Source organism: Patiria miniata, unplaced genomic scaffold (assembly GCF_015706575.1).
Source record: "Patiria miniata isolate m_02_andy unplaced genomic scaffold, ASM1570657v1 HiC_scaffold_10, whole genome shotgun sequence".
Taxonomy (NCBI): Eukaryota; Metazoa; Echinodermata; class Asteroidea; order Valvatida; family Asterinidae; genus Patiria; species Patiria miniata.
In genome coordinates, this window is record NW_024037048.1 from 492,524 (window position 1) to 509,649 (window position 17,126).

General features: G+C 39.3%; 1 protein-coding gene, 1 long non-coding RNA gene and 1 pseudogene across 2 annotated transcripts; 2 read left to right on the plus strand and 1 right to left on the minus strand.

Annotated features, from left to right (window-relative positions):
• Positions 1-453: 453 nt before the first annotated feature.
• LOC119734734 lies at positions 454-4,844 on the plus strand (annotated as a pseudogene).
• LOC119734742 lies at positions 1,163-8,117 on the minus strand. Its single transcript, XM_038208289.1, has 4 exons — positions 7,663-8,117; positions 6,114-6,344; positions 5,514-5,655; positions 1,163-3,457 (listed from the first exon to the last, which is right to left on the minus strand). Exons 1-4 carry the CDS (start codon positions 7,938-7,940, stop codon positions 2,672-2,674), a joined length of 1,437 nt encoding a protein of 478 aa, XP_038064217.1. The 5' UTR covers positions 7,941-8,117; the 3' UTR covers positions 1,163-2,671.
• A 3,315-nt stretch (positions 8,118-11,432) lies between these two features.
• On the plus strand, positions 11,433-13,493 carry LOC119734753. The gene is made up of 2 exons (XR_005272113.1): positions 11,433-11,708; positions 13,010-13,493. It is a non-coding gene; the product is annotated as an uncharacterized LOC119734753 (long non-coding RNA).
• Positions 13,494-17,126: the final 3,633 nt, after the last annotated feature.

Below are 17,126 nucleotides of genomic sequence, written 5' to 3' on the forward strand. Positions count from 1 at the left end.
CTCTATACCTAGCCTTTCACCAAGGCCATCGTGCTTAACTTGCCCACATTCAAAGCAGCGAAAACGCGAAAAAGGGTAGCAAAATTCCAACCAATCACCAGCCTTTTCGTGCGTGCGTGGCTACTACCCGGACGCGCGCGTCGACGCGCCCGGATGCTTGCACAAAATTTAAAAACAAAAAATACGAATCTAGTTTTCCACGAGATCATGACCGCGTAATTGTTCTTGCATTGTTTTATTTTAACTTTACTTATAAAGGTATTTCAAGAAATTATTTGAGGGTATGAACTTATTTTTCATCTGAACTTACAGTAATTTGCTCTTACGTTTTCCTTACTCACCCTTCTTTAAAAATGGAAGCGACTAGGCAAAATCCGCGTTGTGATTGGTTAACCTTCAGCACGCTTCTTATTAGCATAAAAATATGAATAATTCAACAAAATCAAGTTGCAAAAGGCCTCGTGACGTTGCCACTCGTGCATGCTGACTTAATCTTTGCTCAAGTCGCTTCGGGTCTTCGCAACTCCGCCGCTCTAAGCAACGATGGCCTGGGCGAAAGGCTACTCTATACCGCGCTACGCGCGCTCTAGGATCTTAGGTAAAAACGTACACAAACCAACTAGGGGTCGACGGTGCGCGGCATCGTTTTTCAACGTAAAATGGGGCTTTCTGTGCATTTAAAAACATGGTCAAAATATGTTGCTACTGTACATGTAAGTCAGACACCAGGCATCCGGATCCACTTCATAAAGTAATCTTTTTCCCTTTTCCCCAAACCAAAATCAAACCGTGAAAAATGTTTACGATGGATTAAAGCCTGTGGACGTCCCCATTCAGATCTGAATGTGTACAAAATCAACAAGGACAAATACGTATGTTCCAAGGTAGGAGTTTGGTCATCAGTCAGTCATGTCAGTCAGTACTCTCAGCAAATTTCTTTTCAGGGGGCCGGGGTGTTAAGAAATTACAATGCAGGATAGTCCAACTAGAACTAGTCTGGGTCGCTAGGTCTTCGAATTTTAGTTTTGGTCTGTGTCATAGCGACAGACATGATGACACTTTTGACAGTCACAGAACACACACTTTTTAGACCAAACCTAAAATTCGGAAAAAAGTAGTTCTAGCACTAAGCATAGAATTTAGAGTGGAGTGGGTCTAGATAATAAGTACCACAATAAAAGCAACTCATAATAACAAATTTCATTTTATAAATTATAAATTTAATAAATCTTTAAAATTACCAAGCTTGGCAATATTGCAAAAACCCTGTATGTGGTCTACAGCATTGAGATTCTATAATATAAACAATGAGTTGACATTATTGAGTTATTGTTGGAATATAAATAAAAAAGGAAAGAGTTCCATACACGGACAACGCTCATTTTTCCCTATAGTGACCTATCAGCCATGAAAAGCAATGACATGTCCTAAAAAGTCAAATTTAGCTGTGAAAAACTTAAAGCATTGATTCACCGGTACTTGGTACTTAGAAAACACTGTTGTTAAGTGTTGTCCGAGTATGGAACTCTTTCTGTTATTTTCATTTTAAAATACCCAATGAGCTGGCCCAGTTCAAATTTACAATGAGCTTTAGACTTTTACAGGTTCAGGGTTTTAAATAAAACCAAAACCAAATTATAAACGTTAGTACCGGTACCACATCTTTCCACAGCATTTCAAAGAACCAAGCTCAATCTATCCTGACCCCATACCGGCAGATGGGAGTGCCATCTTTAAAGCCAGGAGGCCTCCACTCAAACGTATTCTTAACCTAGAAAACAGGTAGGTTAATGTGGCAATTGTGCAAAGCTGCCATTTCCATTATGAACATCTTCTGAAGGCTGTGTGGCACAGTTTAAAATATTTTAAACAAATTACTGGGAAGAACGAATTCTCATGCAATTAACCCTCCTATGCAAACACACATCCTGTGCCCCATTGTTTGTGCAGTCAATATCATTATCAGTCAAGTGACTGATGGAAGTTAAGAACTTATGGAAGTTAAGAACTTCCAGCCTCCATAAGCAAGGTTGACTGGCTGTGACTGCTTGATACAGATGTGCCACCACCTTCCTGCTTTTGTCTGTTGACTGGATTTGATCAGTCAGAGTGCCTGCTTGGAATAATCTGACTGTTTATGACTTGCCTGTGTAAAGGCATCGCAGGGGAAGTGGAAGGAAATTTTGACTGACTATGACTGCCTAAATAGAAGGAGGGTTTTAATGGAAAAAATTCATCATTAAATTACATTTCATGACATCTTAATAAATCTATGTTGCATCCAATCAAATGGCAGCGCAGTGAGCAGTCAGCATGCACATGTCTTCATTTAATGCACACATGCTCAAAAACTTCTCAAAATTTGGTCTGTAATCTTCTTCAACATTGAAATATTCTGATGGAAAGAGTTCCATACACAGACAACACTTGACACCCTGTGCACAAAACCTATGAGACTGCTCTAAACAATTCTTAGCGTTTTCTAAGTAAATGCTTCGATTTTCGCACTGCTAAATTCAACTTTTAAGGACGTGTTATTTCTATTATTGTTTTATGGTGTTTTTTTTACAGTGGGCAGTCATCTGATGAAAGGAATCAAAAGGAATTATCGAGTGTACCTGACAAAAAGCCTGCCGAAGTTAAACATGACATGTGTAAGTTTCTCTCATTTTCAAGTATTAGCTAGAAATGGTGTTACATGCTCCTTGTAGAATAAACCCAGTTTACTGAGCATGGCTTCCCACACTGCTGTATCTGGCACTATTCTTTCAACATGGATGTCTTTGCTTGTAAAAACAACAAAGTCACAGAATGGGGCTCCAGTCAACATCAGTTGACCCTGAACTTGATGAAAGTACTGATGGGTCTTCTTTAGTTGCAAGCCATTGCCAAACTTTGCCATGTAGAAGTTGGGGATTCCATCTACTGCCTCTGCAACAGTCATGTCTCTTGCACTGTATGGGCATTTTACCTCCAGAATTCCTGTTTGACCCGCATCGCACACCTTACCATCAGGTGTAGCGCCCAGGAAACTAAAGGCTGGGTTTACTACAAGGCCACAATCATGTATGTGAAGGTTGGTCTTGTTCACATACGCCTCCTTTGCAGTACTCTCATGTTTTTTGCCGTATGATACTGCTTCACTGTGTATGACCTGTGGAGAGCACAAGCTAGTTAAAAACTTAGTGTTCACATCCTTTTTTCTTGTGATTACCCGACCAAACTGGGAAGCAGTTAGTCTCTGTTCTCTGCATTTATACCATAGGTTGCAGTTTGCCTGTTGAAAAGTTGCTTGTTCCAGTGCCTCTGCTTCCTCTTGGGTTATAGCTGTAGCAGTATTATTATCAGCATAATCGGAGTTGAGGATAAGTGTGGTTTGAAGGGGGAACCTTGTGTTTCCACAGAGTGCCTCAGTTGGCGTTGTTACTGTGCTTGATGTTTCCGCCAAGTCATTTATCTGTAAAAAAAATAAATAAAAAAATAAAAATAAAAATTTGTGTTTTTCTTTCTTTATTTGCAGTACAATCTGGTCTTGAACTACTGTCAGCAGCTTCAACAATTCGTGACTTGGAAAGAGAAAATGCAGTTTTGAAGAAGGATCTTGCTGCCAAGGTGTTGGAGCTGCATGAGGGGGAGAAAACCGTGAACAGGCCATCATCAAGTAAGCCATCAGGCAAGTGTTTCAACTGTGAACCTTTCAGTGTTGAGACTGTTTTGAAATCTAATGTTAAGGATCTTCTTAAATACTACACAGGGTTCCAACACACAACTTTCACTGTGTTGTTTGAGTTCCTCATTCCTGATGTCAAAAGGAATCCCCTAGAGTACAAAGAAAGAAAATCAGCATGCATGAAATTGCCTTTGAAAGACCAGCTGTTCTTAGTTTTGTGTAGATTGCGGAATGGATTCCATTTGAAGGATCTTGCTTTCAGGTTCCATGTTAGTATTCAGATTGCTAGCATTATTTTTAATACTTGGATCAGGTATATGTACTTAAGGCTGGGCTGTCTGTCATTGTGGCCACACAGAGATGTCCTGATTGAGCGCATGCCCAAGAGGTTTAGAGAAGAATTTCCCACAACACTTGTCATCATGGATTGCACAGAGCTTAAATGTGAAAGGCCGACTTCTCTCAAAACTCAGTCACAGTGTTACTCCGAGTACAAATCTAGCCCTACCCTGAAAGCTTTGGTTGTCACAGATCCCTCTGGCTCTTTCATGTTTACAACTAGTCTTTTCACTGGGTCTATATCTTATAATGAATTATTCCAGAAAGGTCATGTTTTCCAACTCCTTCAAGATTTGATTAAAGATGGGAAAGTCCAGGTCGGTGATGGAGTCATGGTCGATAAAGGTTTTCGAATTGATGAGGAGGTAAGAAAAATTGGTCTGGAATTGAACATGCCTCCATTAGCTTCCATGTCTTCACAAATGAAACCAACCGATGTCATGCTTACCAGAAAAATTGCCAGTCACCGGGTACATATTGAGAGAGCAATCCAAAGAATCAAGAGTTTCAAGTTAGTTGCCAGGACAATTCCAGTAAGTATATTTGGGAATATTAATGAGATATGGTTGGTGTGCTGCTATTTGACAACCTTTCAGGATGTTTTAGTGAAGGAAGAGTAATTTACATGTGTCCAAGGTTGGCATCAATTTATTCAACTATCTCCATTAAATATAACTGCTTAATCACTTGTTAAAGGGAATATGCAACATTTGCTTTAGCTGTATATTACTATTCGGAAAAGGATTGATTTGGGGGCTAGTATTTCATATTAATAATTTACAGCGAAGTCTGGTTCTCTGACCCAACTTCAGTTGAAAAAGAGCAATTTTGTTTGCAAATGTTGTATGTTGCCTAATTAGCTGTTTCCAATTTCAATTGGGAACAGCTATTGTTTTCGTTAAGAATCCCCCCCCCCCCTTCTTTTCTTCTTCCACTTTTTCCCCATAGGTTTAACACACGTTTTTTGTACAATCCACTTTGGCAACTTTTTTCTATCCGATCAATTTTATAATTACACTATTAACCATTATCTGAAGTCGTGTGACATCCATTTAAATGTCCGTTTTTTACAGTCCTATAACTATAAAACTGTTAGACTAATTGGTCTCAAACTTTGTAGTTGTAGAGACAGGGAAGTGTCATAGATGAAAAATCATGATATCATGACGTCATCATGATATCATATGTTATGTAATAGTGACTTGAAATATATAGGCCTAGACCTATATCTTGAGATCTGTCTAGTTGTTTGGCCTGAAATGCTGCATATGTAGTTATACATTCTAAAGTTATATTTATTTGTAAGGTACAGTGACGATAAATGTCATAATTCTCTTGTTGTGACGTCATGAATATTTAATGAGGCAATTTTGTTGCCACCATATCTCAACAGTACAGTAAGCTATGATTCCATTTTTTTGCACGTTGCATTATACTGGTCTGAAAGTGTGTCAGCTGCAATTTCAAGGTCATGTGACCCTTACGTTGTTTTTCAAAAGAATACCTGATAATTCAGACTTGATCTCCTCTGAACTTGTCCTAGGGGCGTATCAGACAGTTCAGCATCCTCGTGAAGGAGGTAGTTTAGTGGTGTGTTTGCTAGGGCCTTCAGTTGCTTGATTTCACCACAAGTAGGCAGCAACACACTGGAAAAAGTGGGGGGAAAGAGATAATAAAAATGTTCGATCAATTCAAGTCATCGCAAAATTAACCTGAAGAAAACAAAAACAGTTTTAAGATATATTATGTGCAATGCTCCAGGAAGTTTGGATCCAGGGCTGTAGAAAAGGGAAAAAATTAAACCAGCTAAATTATGATACAATTTACATTTGTATTGAATTTTCAATCTGAAAATGCTGTTGGACGAATAGATTGCCAAAAGAAAATGTCTGGGCTGTTGGAATTGCTTAGTTGGATAAACTGTTTGTAGTGTCCTTGACACTGTTTTTAAACTGAACCAGCATTATTTTAATTAAACAAGTTGGAACCAGCATTAGTTTAATTAAACGAGTTGGATACTTGATTTTTTAACTTTGATTTAGACACCTTTTTTTCAAATATTGCCTTTTAAGTAGGTTCACACAAACGTTCATTAGTACACTACCTTTGCTTAGTCACTTTTGCTGCAACAGGCTGCCTCTTTCTTGTTTTCTTTGGCTTTGCCATGACCAAGCCTGCCACAGATTGGGGTCGAATTTTACACCCACAGGGTTTGTGCCATTGCTGTGGCAGGCTTGTACATGACAATTGCCCCGGAATTTCCTTCAGCCCCAGGTCCTGGTAGTGCCTCAGGGTGTAAATCAGTGCTATGATGTGGGCACAAGTACCTGACAACCTGTCAAATAATAGAATTCATAGAAAAAAAATGTACCGGTATATTAGAAATGCAAATTATTGTCTTTCATAGTAAAATAGAAATTTGAAATGTCAATCTTTAAATATTCTGAACTTTTCCCTATAAATTAAAGAGAAGTGCTTTTTAACATTATTGCAGTCAGTGTGAATTAAGTTTGTTTTAAGAATGTAAAAACAGTTAAACTGTCTTTTACATCTGAGGAAAACTGAAATCAAACCACAATTTGTAGCCAAGATAGGGAAACACCTTTGAAAACTTTGCTGTAAATTTACAGAATTTCGTTTCTTTTGGCACTTTACAATGGCAGTTTACAATGTAACTGTATGAGAACAAACCCTCTATTTTGGGAGCAATATTTATTTATATTAAAGTAATTATCAAAAGCGAGAAGGTACAGATTTGTATTTATTGTCATAAATTTAAAGAATTTTTTTTTTGCAGTTTATGTCGTCTCAATAAATGTATGAGACAACTCTATTTTTTTTTTTTTGCAATATGATATTACATGCAAAAATTTAATTCCCAATCCAAAACGAGAAGGGACAGCTTGGTATTTATGTTGATTAATATAGATTATATTGATTGTACAAACTTATTATTATTATTAATCCAAACTAAGATATGAAAAGGAAATATAAATAATATATATCAGAACAGTTAAATTTGGCTCTTGTGTCTGTTTTGTACAGTGGATCTGAGTGTCTCCATGACAATTACTAAGCACTTTTTAAATTAAATCCTTCACTCTGTTCGAAGTCCATAAACAATAGTGTTGTACATGTTGGTCTCGAGACTGGTCTTTCTCAGATTTTGCTGGTCTCAGTCTCAGACATTTTAGGCCTCAATATTTTGCTGGCCTCGAGATGAATACTACCAATAGACAGCATTTGCAGTAGAATCACTATTGCTTTTAGACAACTAAAAGCCTGTGCAGTGTGTACAATATTTTGAAACTCTTTTAACTCTAAAGTGTGATATCAACTTGTAGTAAAAATTCCCATGAACCTTAAACAATCTGAAAGTGGCAACAAAAATCCTGCCTATCTTTGTGTTACATTGCTACTCACACAAAAATATTTATGAGACATAGAATGATAGAAGACCCTTCTGATTATTTTTGGCTTGTAATAGGCCTATGCCATATATGAAAAGATCATTTTTAAGACTTGAACAATTAGGCCTATTGGCATAAATAAGAGCTTACACTGAAACAAAAGAAATAGACCAACGTTACACATAAGTAAAAAAAAAAAGAACACTGATGAACATGATCCACTTAACATATTTTATTACGTACCCAGCTACACAGCTGCATCTACTTTCTGCTATGAGACCCTGATCTCGTCCAAAGCACACGTTCAAGGAATGCGGTGTATCGCTTTTCCGCATGCTTCTGAAGCATTTCCCTTGAACTGCCACCTCACCCTCCTTCAATAGCTCCAGCGCAATTTTATGGACATATCCATTCTTAAAGAAATTGTAGCCCCTCACTCTACTCCGTTTACTAATTTGTTCCTTTCCAAAAGAATTTAAATCTACCGCCTTTGGCAAAATATCCACTCTCGTCGTCGTCATTGTTGATGTGTGTACGGACGTACATGCGTATCGTGTGTATGTTTACTTAACTTTGACCTGAACTTGACCGAGCTAATGGCGTTGCCATGCCGTTGCTAAGGTGGGCGGGGCTTATAGCCAAAGCCGGAACGGTCCATTGAAGTTGAATCTTTTGGTGAGCTGTACAAGTTTCCCCAAATTTTGTTTTAGGTGCATAATAATAAAACAAAATTCGGGAACTAGTTTGTCAACTTCCAATACCTCGGGGAGCGAATATCGACTGTCCACCCGAAATAAACCATGTTATATTTGTGTGCAAATGCATGCTGGTGTGCGCGTTGCGCGTAGCGCGTATTATTCCAAAGAGAGCGCGCCGCAGACTTGGGTTCAAACATTTCGTAAAGGGGTAGTTTTTAAGAGAGAAATACATTTTCCACCAATTTTGTATTGAAATTGAAGTTTATTTCAGCTGTGTTCAGATTTAAATAATTTAAAATATTAAAATCAAGCAGAATCTGTGGGTGAAGTGTTATAAAACAAATATTGAATGCTCGCGCTATGATATGCAGATCAAGTCTACGTCTAGAGCTAGTATACAAATATTGAATGCTTCGAGTGGTGAAGTAAAACTAGCCTCCCTCGGTGATCCATGGACCATTCTATTTTCCCTCGGCTTCGCCTCGGGAAAATAGAATGGTCCATGGATCACCTCGGGAGGCTAGTTTTACTACACCACTCGAAGCATTCAATATTTGTATACTAGCTCTAGACGTAGACTTGATCTGCATATCATAGCGCGCGCATAGTATGCACGTGATGACACATACATGTATGTGTAACCGGGGAGAGCGGAATTTATTAGTTAAAAATGTGGCACTCTCCTTTTAACCGAGGGGTTTCACTAAAAAAAAATGATTTGGGTAGAGCGAATGTTTTCTGTAGTCTCAATAATATGAAATGTTTTATTTATAATACAAATTTGAGACAATAATTTTATATACAAATGATCAAGTACAGTATATACAAAAAGGATTATATTAGGAACTTTGGTGAGTATATAAAAACAGAACTTTGTTGGGTCTATAAAAACGACAGTCAAAAAGGGACAATAGGGTGGTGAACTGTCACTCCAAGGATGGTATCTGAAATGCATACAAACAATAAATGACTAATGAATTATGGGAATAACTTCCAGATCCAAATACAGTATTAACGATATTTAATTCAAAGAAATTTGGGAAAAACTGGTTTCCTTATTTGTAAATCAAAGAAAACTTTTTTATAAGTACATCAGTCAGTGAACAGAATGTTGCATCAAAATGACTGTTGCATAACAAGATTCAGGCATAAACAGCTTCAGTCATAAAAGAGTTAAATATCAGACAAGGGATTTACTCACCACTTGGGATGGTCTACGCTCATGCCTAATCCGTGTCCGATGTTAAAATCGATGTAGAAGCAGCAAAAATATTGTAAAATGCAATGCCGGCAACGCCGGATATAAAATTATATTGCTGCTATCGGGGAGCCGCACCCAAACTTGCAGAAAAAGTGGAGTGTGCAATGCTCGCTGTAAATGCTGGTCGCAAAGCAGGAGCAGAACCAGGCAGATAGATGTCAACCCAAAGCAGAGTTGGAACGGAATCAACAATATTTTGGACCTAGCCCTACAAGAAAAATATACCGAAACGCCCGGAATGTCAACTATTCCTCTTAAACAAAGCGCGGTGGAATGCAAAACTCGCATGCTCGCTACGCCCATCGCATAGTTGAGCAAAATTCTAGGCGGCGCGCGCTGTAAAAAAAAGTTTAGTTGGCCGCGAGAGGGCCCTAGGCAAAAAGCATGATTGCAATGGCTGCTCACATGTGAATCGACACAAACACGCAATTACAAAAGTTATGAAATAATGCTGGAGTAAGGAACCAGTCGGGGAAAAGTAAGTACTGCAATCCGACCTGGTTACATATGGAACGCCAGAAAGGCATTGAAAGCTGGCTACAGTCCAAAAAGTAACTGACGTAATTATTGTTGAGAAAGATATATTGTTGATGTACCCCTAACGTGGCGCGGCCTCTAACGTGGCGCACTTTGATTTTTCGCCTGTAGCGCCCACCTAGAGCAAAATTTTAAACTGAAATTTCACAGAAAGTGAAATTTCATCAAGTTCTAAACGGTCCTGTTCATAAATCGCGAGTTTATTTACCCGTAACAAAATTAGAAGGAAAAGCTATTTTGGCGTGATTTTTCGATTTTATTTTCAAATGCAAAGTGAACCCTTTGAAAATGCCCTGAAAAATAAGAAAATAATTTTCTGACAAACTTTTGGCTGGGTATGTAAGTAAAGATATTAATTATTTATCAGAATTTATTAAGTTTACAGGAATTCGTAAGTGTTAATTTGGAATTTTCCAAGATTTATTCAAGTGCGCCACGTTAGGGAACACTCCGCCGATTTGTGCCCAATTTCCGGACACCACCGTTTTTGAATTTCGGATTAAATTTTATGAAACTGAAATTGTTCACAGAGGTAAAATAGCAAGCATTGATAAGGTCAAAGTACTAGTATTTCATTGCATGACTTTGAGGTTTGTCAACAAAGAGGTTTGGCAACACTACACGAGGAAAGTCGGGTAAGCTTCGAAGTGCGCCACGCTAGGGAACACGACTATAGGCCTACTTCGTTGGAAGATAGTAAGGTACGGGGATTAAACTTCCTGTAAAATAATTCTTTCTTGCATGCTGTCATTTTGAAAAGATCAACGAAAGATGGCCTTTCCAACGGCGGTGCGTCGTTGGAAATGTCCGTTTCATAGTAGTTCGGTTTTTTTTTATTCGGCGAAGTGCGCGCACGCTAGGGCGCTATGATCTTTGCTTTGGTTTAGTAAAACTAGCCTCCCGAGGTGCATGGACATTCTTTCCCGAGACGAATCCGAGGGAAAATAGAGTCTATTAAGCATTCATTATTTATTTTATAAAACGTTACCCACAGATTCTGCTTGGTTTTAATATTTTTCATTATTAAAATCGGAACACAATTAAAATTAAATTCAATTTCAATACAAAATTGGTGGGAACTGTATTTCTCCCTTCCAAACCACCACTTCACGAAATGTTTGAACCCACCTATTGGAGCGCTCTCTTTGGAACAATACGCGCTAGATGTTATATAACCGACACACAGATCCTTGTCATTTGATTGGTAGAACTGACATCACATGACATTCGTACGGAAGAGTAGGACATGACCGAAGAATTTCTGGCCCACTATTTCGCCCGGTGTCACGGTCTCACTTCTTCGGCGTGCTAGCTTCTCCGGGTGGATTCGGCGGATAACTGAGCACGTTACAGTGCACGTGACATAAGCACGATTCATGCCCATGTGTCCGCTGTGCTTACTTTTTCTGGAGCTGTATTCTGAAGTCTACCAAGCCCATTAACAACACAGTGAGGGATACCCAAGAATGTGTAATAGGATGAATTTTGTGCCCCCCATTTTTTTCAAATTCCTAACTCCCCCAGACTTAGGTCATTCACTTTCTTAGAAGTGTGTGGGTTGCTTGGCAGCGCGTGTGGGCGGTTGGTAGCAGAACTTGCAACCAACCACAAAAGTCCTTGAGGAGGAACTGTATAAATTCGGTGGCCAGTGAACTTTCCCTTCACTTGACCACTGAACTGCAATTAACAGAGACAGGTAGTTGGAAGCACCCAGCTTCACTGTTTAAACTGTCTTCTGTAACCCTCCAACTGAACCTGCCATATTCATGTATTCATCCTCTGTCCTGCTCTAGGTGAGTTCGATAATACTTTTATCTTACTTTTACTCCTAGGTTAAAGTGTTTATTCTTTACTCAAAGTTTAGACCGAGTCGTCACATGTTGTTATTATTACTATTATGTTCCTTTCATGCCATCACTGTATGTTGAGTTGAGTGTTGTTACGCTTGATAGATGAATATTAAGTTCTTGGACATTCCAACTTTGGCCACTTTCCACTTGAGAAGTTCTTACTGCAGTTGACATTTTTATTGCTTCGTTGCTGTCATTTCTTGAAGCAAGCACTATTTTCTTCTGGATGTTTGATGCATTTATTTTCACATAACTTGATTTGAGAAGTAACCATGTTCTCTGAAAGTAGAACAAATTCCAAATTGATCGATTCCCTAAATTGTTTGAGTTATCTTCGATTTTCTTTGATTGATCTGAAATTTGCCATTTTTGTACAAAAGACTTGTGGCGACTCTAGTCTAAATAAAGTGGAACTTTAATTAAGAAAGAAGAGTTTGTAGGACTACATGTACAAAAATCATGATTTATTATTACAGACATCCAATGATTATTCAGTTAACTTTTTGGCATATTCCAAAAGACAATCAGCTATCTTATTATCATTCCCAGTTACTTTTGACTAAAGTGAAAACAGGAATAATTAATTTCCTTAGTACAAATTCTGTGAATTTGTAACAGTTCTCTTTGATCATTTGACAAGTGTATTCATTTTACTTGATATATCTAGTATAGCCTTGTAAGTTTTATCCTAGTTAAGTTTGTTTCAGTAGCTAGCCTTTTTCTTTATTTTTCCTATATCCAAGTTTTCAATCTTATATATTCCTTTTTGTTTTAAGATTAATTTGATTATTCAGGATCTTGGTATTTTTCATCCTGGTCAAGTTTTACTTTCTTATTATGAGTCATTTGTATTCCTTGAATTGTTTTAAGTGTTATGATGCAACAGGTGTAACCTTGTCATGCCTGAGGCATTGGTCTTGGTATAATGTCCTTGGGGTACCTTACTCACTTCTGGGTAAGACCAACCTACGTACGCACACCAGTGGTAGAGGGCATTGACCAGCACTGGTGACTATGACAACGGTACACACAGCCTATTGTTTAAAGGGACTTTCACTTTTGCTTATTTGTAGATTCCATTTACTTAGTATTTTATGAAGTTGATATTTATATTCACTTGACCACTGAACTGCAATTAACAGAGACAGGTAGTTGGAAGCACCCAGCTTCACTGTTTAAACTGTCTTACGTAACCCTCAAACTGAACCTGCCATTTCATGTATTCATCCTATGTCCTGCTCTAGGAACAAAGGACACGAGTGCTTAACTGGACAGTTTGCATTCATCAACTGACAGCTAGAGAAGGGGTATAGACATATCCTTTTGGACCCCTTTTTCGTCCAGTTGTCTTGCTCTCACTGTTCAAAGTATTGAGAGCGTCATCAAGTCAAGTCTCCAATTCTTCCAGTTTCCCTTCATCAAGTCAAGCAAGTCCCGTCAAGTTCTGCAAGTCCCGTCAAGTTCCGTCAAGTCAAGCAAGTCCCGTCAAGTGTACAACAACGGATCAAGATAGGCCCTTTAGTCTCCCCTTTTAAATCCATTGTATTAATTGTATTGATTGTTTCGTAATTATTAGAACCCTGGGTTTTCTTTTCTTTTGTAATATAAATATTCTTTATTGAGGATATTTGTATTAGATATACAACGTTTGAAATCTTATCCCTTTTTAGCCGGAATTGAATAAAACTAACTGGTTCAAGCAAAATATACGCGTATAACCGGTAAAAATTAATTGTGTCGGCGTATAGCATTTGACTCTCATGCCCGCTACAAATGTATTATATGTAACACTTCCTGTGGGGTCAAGTCATTCCATGGTCCGTAGCATTCTGATTTGTGTTCCCAGCGTCATGTATGTGTGTGTGTTCATGGAGGAATAATTAAGAACGAACTTCTTGGTCCGTGTTCCTTGCTCGTTCGTGGTCCATTTTGTCTTTATTTTTGCAGCCACGGCCTAAAATAAATGTGCATTTCAAGTCTTTTTGGTTATTGGGAGTTGTGCACGTCACGAAAATTCTGGATTGGACTGGTACCCTGTAACCATGCATACAAATATCCTAAGATATTACGTGCACCAGTAGAACCCTGAAGCACTCAGCACGCTAATACAGTTGACGAAAATGTACACTACTGCGCAATTTTGTGCATGCGTGTTGAAGCCAAATTTCCCTTTCGGAGAAGCTAGCACGCCGGAGAAGTGAGACCGTGACACCGGGCGGATTACTATTTCGCCCGGGCGGATGACTATTTCGCCCGGGCGGATGACTATTTCGCCCGGGCGGATGACTATTTTGCCTGGGCGGATTACTATTCCGCCCGGGCGGATTACTAATTCGCCCGGGCAGACTACTAATTCGCCCGGGCGAAATAGTAATCCGCCCGGGCGAAATAGTAATTCGCCCGGGCGAATTAGTAATCCGCCCGGGCGGAATAGTAATCCGCCCGGGCGAAATGCTAATCCGCCCGGGCGAAATGCTAATCCGCCCGGGCGAAATACTAATCCGCCTGTGCGAAATAGAGAGCCGGAACTTTGGGGGGGGGGGGGGGGGTCATGTCCAAAATACACTTCCGTATCATCCCGAGATAAATTCACAAAATATTATTCTGATCTGTGGTTTAACTATCAAATCGATATTTAGCTAAAATACTTAACAATGTTAAAATTCGATCTTAAATTTATAACGTGATCATTTCATGTTGGACAAAACTGTAACGGTGATATTTTTGCATTCCGATGAGAAATAACAAAAATCTAGAATATAATAATGAAAGAAGTGCCATCTAAAAGGAAGAAGAACTCATTGGCCGAGTTTGGGCACGGCACCGGGTATATTTTTCTTGCAAACAACGACGGATAGGTACGGTGCATGTCTGTGTATAATATGGAGCCTTTAGGAAGGAATTATCTTTGAATTCAGGATTTCTGTGATAAATTATCACGGTAACGCTGTATCGAGGAATACGTATCTTTGAATTCCGGTATGGACGGTAATTCTGTCCCCCGGTAAAAGTGTTCGGGGGGACAGAATTACCTAGGTTAAAGTGTCCCCCATGTCCCGTTAATTCTGTCCCCTCCAGTTAATTCTGTCCCCCCTGGTTTTGCACGCATTATTGTTATATTGATGTTATTATAATGAATTCAGCGCACAGGGTATACATTTTTAGATTTTTTTCACCCTTCATCAATGATTATAATGAAATTAACGTTTAGATGTTAATCAACCGATCTATGTTTCTGCAAGAAAGCAGAAAAGGCACGCGTAGTAATACTCAACCTATCGCTAGCGCTCTCCGTAGGTGCGGTACACTCGCGCGCACGCCCACCATGCAAATCGCTCGCTCCCGAAGTCGTCATCAAAACAGGAGTTGTGCTTTGACGTAAGCACCATTCCCGAATTTAGCAAGGCGCCGCGCAAAAACAGTTAATAACTTTACTAATATACAGTCTGGGTGCTAGACTTGTGACGTTGCACGGGGACACATTTACCAGGGGGGACACATTTAACGTCGTGCAGGGGGACAGATTTACCTAGAGGGGGAGAGGTTTACCTAGGTAAAAGTGTCCCCCCGGACAGATTTACCGGGTCACGACCACTGATCTCTATATAAAGACTGGATAGCTAATAGACCGCTTGCAGACGCGTTCGATAATTGACGCGCTAAGGTGAGCGACGCCATGTTATGGGACAAAATGTGCGTGAATTGATATACGCCTGTCCCACAACATGGCGTCGCGCGCCTTCGCGCGTCGATTATCGAACGCGTCTGCAAGCGGTCTATAAAGAGCCGCACAATGTACGAATTTGACGCCATATTGGTGAGACCGGCTGGTGATCTACAAAGGACAAGTTGCCGTCTTTATAGACAGCTTGATTTCTTTTGTAACGTCGCGGCTCACTTGACTTATATTTTGGCCACCACCACTGACCAACTGACCAAGGTTTACTACAATTTTTCTAACGTAGTGGTTACTTTTATAATGCCGCAAAACACTTTTTCGGCGTTTTTGAAATAATAATCACTACGGAAATGTGTTCCTTTTAGAACATCATAATATGTGCACGTGACCAAAATGCGCGTCAACTGTTGATACAACGCGCGCGTATTTACGCGTAGAACGTTCGTATTATACGCGGCCATCTTCGTGAGACCGGGGGCGAATTGGTCAATATGCAAAGTCTACTGTGTGAATGTTGTATGCATATCCGCTATCCAGTCTTTATATAGAGATCAGTGGTCACGACCCGGTAAATCTGTCCGGGGGGACACATTTACCAGGGGGGACAGGATTACCTGCCACACCGGATTTCTGCGATAAATTATCACAATAATGCAGTATCGAGGAAGGATTCATCTTTGAATTCCGGATTTCTGTGATAAATTATCACGGTAACGCGGTATCGCGGAAGGCAATTCAAGCTTCCGTATGTACCCGCCGTTCGAGCGCAAGAACTTACTCGCTTCAGACCGCCCGCAGTACTCGGAGACTGCGCAATAGTCGTAGCCTTGTTGCCATTTTGTGATTGGACAATGGACGACGTTCATTTGATGGTGTCTTCGTATCTCCAGTGCAAGTAGCTGCAAGCGCGGTCACAAAAAAGTAATGCTGCTTACGCACCTGGGATCCGTCCGCACTCAATTGGAGTGTTAAGTAATTCTTCCGGTCGCATTATATTATCAGTCCTTTATAGATATTAGGGAGGTATTTTTTTTTTAAATTAAAACAATGATTGAAGAGAAAAGCAGGGGTCAATTTAATACGCACAATATGTACATCAAATTAATAAATTTACATTCATAAAATATTTTTTTTAAAGAAAGCATGAATATATAGATGAATAATATAAGTTTCTTTTTAAAGAGAGAAGTAATTCTTCCATTCCCAAAGTTTATGCACAAAATTAATGTCCAACGAATCATTGCAGATAGCTTGCAATGTTCATTTAAATATCGAGATATATACACAGTAGAGTTTTGTGAAATGATTTTTCTTTTTCCCCTTTCTGTTTCATTATGTGAACGAAATGTGTCACAAAAAACCTGCAGAATCTGGCCTTGTACGATGAACATGTACATGCGGCGCCCGTACGTGTACATGGTACCATACGTACTTGCGTACATGTACTTCAACGTCGTTAATTGACCAATCACAAAATGGCAACAAGGCTACGACTATTGCGCAGTGGGTGTCGGACGGCCATTGCGTGAGAAAAGGTTTCTGACTTTGTCAATAGGGGGCGCTGTTTCTTATTAATTTTTCTCATGTAGAATTTTCGGCGTTTTTTTTATCCCAGATTTTCTCATTCCCAAACAAACTGTGGATCGGGGAACAAAGTTTGTTTCGATATGGTACACCATAAT